Raw genomic sequence first — 2987 nt, 5'->3', positions numbered from 1 at the left:
TTTTTTCCCCGTCATGTACAGTGTCAGGTGACTATTTTGCCTGGGTCTACACACCCAAGACCATCAAGGCTGATGAACAACATACTGTTCCTCTAATTTCATAATACCAGCATCACAGCATGAAAAAAGAAATCTGTTCAGTGTTTGTTCCCTTTTAATTTCATGAACTATAAAAAGGAAACTCTAAATACCCACCTAAGTATTCTGGGTGCTTCAGGAGACATTGCATACCCCAGGGCAGATTTGATTAACTCCTTGCCGCCAGTGTTTTTGTGTGTCCATTGCCAGCAACGGATGCCACGTGAGAAGGGGAAGGGGAGGAGAGGAATAAAATAATTGCACTCTGTGTGATACAAAAAGGATTAACGCTGCCTTCATAAGAGCAGAACCAACAAGCAATTGTCCTCTCAGGGCCAGGAGTGCTTTTCTCCTCAGGAATGGACGCCCCAGGGCAAGGAGCAGGTTCACAGCTGAGCACTCCCTACCAGAGACAGGGGGCCCACACAGAAATAGCCTGGCCATTTCCAATACGAGACTGGAATCCCACAACCACACCAAAACATTTGCATTTCAAGCCAAATTGATCCCTGGTGCAGCTCTGTTGACTATGGTGGAAGAACACCTAAAATTAATCTGGCCCAACAGGGCAACTACAGCAAACGTCCCCCATAAACCAGTTAGGAGTGAGATACATCTGACAGCTGGAAGCTCCATGTTTGTTGCTAACTTCAAAAGCCAAGACTTGCCAGAACGAATTAGGAACCTGTGGCTGCCACTATCAAGCACTTTCCCTGCACTACAACTGTCCCTATGCTCCTCAAATGTCCCCAGTAGGTTAAATTTCAAACTCTGCCTGGTGCAGGTAGTTCTACAATGGAGGCACAGCACTCCCTCCTGCTCCACCTCCCTAGTGCTGCTCTTGCACCCTAACTCAAAGCCTCACTCAGGCAGAGCATGAAGAAATGCTCTTCAGAGAGGGATTTTTTGGTTTTGTTTTTTTTTTTTAAGTAATGTATCAGGCAGCATGGCGTATCTTTTGCTGCCCCCCATTATAGTCGTGACAATATGGCTGTGGTTATTTAAAGCAGAATTTAGGAAGAAAAAGCAAATCCTCTTGATACACTGAGGAGAACACTGGGCAGAACTGAACCAAGACTTGCCAGTGCTGAAGGAAGGTGAGAGTCAGTGCCAGAGGACCAAATCCTGGATACCACGTTAGCCACATGAAGGTTTTGACCTTCAAATGCAATAGGTTGCAGCCAGACTAAGTCATCAACATCACCAGAAACAGAGAAATCCCTGGGAAGGAAGGCAGAAAACTCTTGTGGCCTGTGCAGTCTCTACAAGGTTTGCACAGCTGAGATGGGAGGTGGAATCTGTAGCAGCCCTTCAGGGAAGGTCTGCTTTGAGGGGACAGAGGAGATGGGAAGACTTATGCTATTTCTTGTGCCTTTTGCCAAGATTCAGATTGCACAGATTATGGTAAAATTCACTCGGCAAAAAAGGCCTTTATTAAAAAAAAAAAAGAAAAAAAGAAAAAAATTTCTAGTGAGTATCAGGACTGAGATTTCAAAAAGTACAAGATCTGTATAAATTCAGCAAGATGTCCAGCACCAGATTATTTTGTGGTGCAACAAAGAACCTGGGGAGAGGCCAATGGGACCTCGCGAGGGGAACACCATCTACCTCCCCAGCAGACTGCCAATCTTAGGTTCTCAACAGCAGATGGATTTTCCTTGTTCCTGCAGCATCTCAGGTCCCACGGGAGGTATTGGTTGCAAGCAAGCACCTGAATATTGCCTAATGGAGTAAGCCAATCACTAACTTAGCTGGCGTGTCCATGCCCATCTGCTAATCAGGTTTTTTTCTTTTTGTATGCATTTCCACCGTAGTATTTCTTTTTCTTCTTTCTCCACATAAAAGAGTAAGCAAAAGGACTGCTTTCATCTGTAGTAAGTTAAAATCGGAAATTACCTAACTAACAAGTAACTGATATTGGTCCTTGGAGTCCAAAGAGTAAAATCCATAGAAAATCTATTGGTTCCATTTTTTTCTGGTATATCCCATGCACACCCCCATTAGAAAAATGGGGTTTATGAATCTTATCATACAGCAAGGAGCAGTACCTCAGAGCCAGAGCTGACAGTCCGTGGTAGAGGTCTGGGCTCTCTCAGATTGCTAAGTGTGGTTCTGAGTCACTGCTCAATCAGTCTTCACGTGGCCATTGGCCAAGGCAACGGGGACAGTGGGGGCCCCTGGCTCGGCAGTCTCATCAAATCGTAAGCGCAGGGTGTTTCTGATCACCAGCTGCTCCATGATGAAAGACGCACAAAACCATGGGATGGCATACTCCAGGGTGATCAGGCCCATGAAGTCAAAATCAAACTGGGAGTAGTCCCATGGGCAGGCATTGAACTGGCGCAGGATGAGGCCGGTGGTGAACTCCCAGAGGTATGTCCAAAGTGTGTAAATGAAGCAGCGCACTAAAATGTTACACTTGTCTTTGAGATATAGATACATCTTCTCCACAATGAGGATGGAGGTGCCATAGATGAAGAGCGCCCACACACTGGTAACACCTGGGAACTTCCAGTTAAAGTTGACCACAAACTCCCAGGCAGCTGTGAACATCACCTCGCAGAAATAGCCGTGAATGGCGTAGAGGTACCATCGGGAGAAAGCGGTCAGAGGTTCTGCCGCAGCCATTCTTCTGCACACACCCCAGCAGGCACTCTGAAATGGAGAGAGAGAGAAAAAGAAAGAGAGAGAAAGAGAGAGAGAGAGGAGTCAACGAGGATGAGGATGTCACAATTCCTTATCCCCCAGATGGCAACACGCACAAACTCGTAACATCCACAAAGGCCAAATCTGAGAAAGAAGTGAATTTTAAATCGTCTCGGTTTTACCACAGCAAATTTTAAGTCTTGTGGAAAGGTGGCACCTTAACCGGGCTCCAAGTCTCAGAATAGGCCCGGACAACGTATACT

The 2987-nt window shown here is 46.0% G+C and overlaps 1 protein-coding gene across 1 annotated transcript; it reads right to left on the bottom strand.

Annotated features, from left to right (window-relative positions):
* Positions 1-1524: 1524 nt before the first annotated feature.
* On the bottom strand, positions 1525-2730 carry TMEM229B (transmembrane protein 229B). The gene has a single exon (XM_009580032.1). The coding sequence runs from the start codon at positions 2704-2706 to the stop codon at positions 2203-2205; it is 504 nt and encodes a 167-aa protein (XP_009578327.1). The 5' UTR covers positions 2707-2730; the 3' UTR covers positions 1525-2202.
* Between the last annotated feature and the right edge of the window lie 257 nt (positions 2731-2987).

Source organism: Fulmarus glacialis, unplaced genomic scaffold (assembly GCF_000690835.1).
Source record: "Fulmarus glacialis isolate BGI_N327 unplaced genomic scaffold, ASM69083v1 scaffold47606, whole genome shotgun sequence".
Classification (NCBI taxonomy): Eukaryota; Metazoa; Chordata; class Aves; order Procellariiformes; family Procellariidae; genus Fulmarus; species Fulmarus glacialis.
Note: the sequence above shows the minus strand (reverse complement) of the source record. Positions and strands in the feature narration are given on the sequence as shown.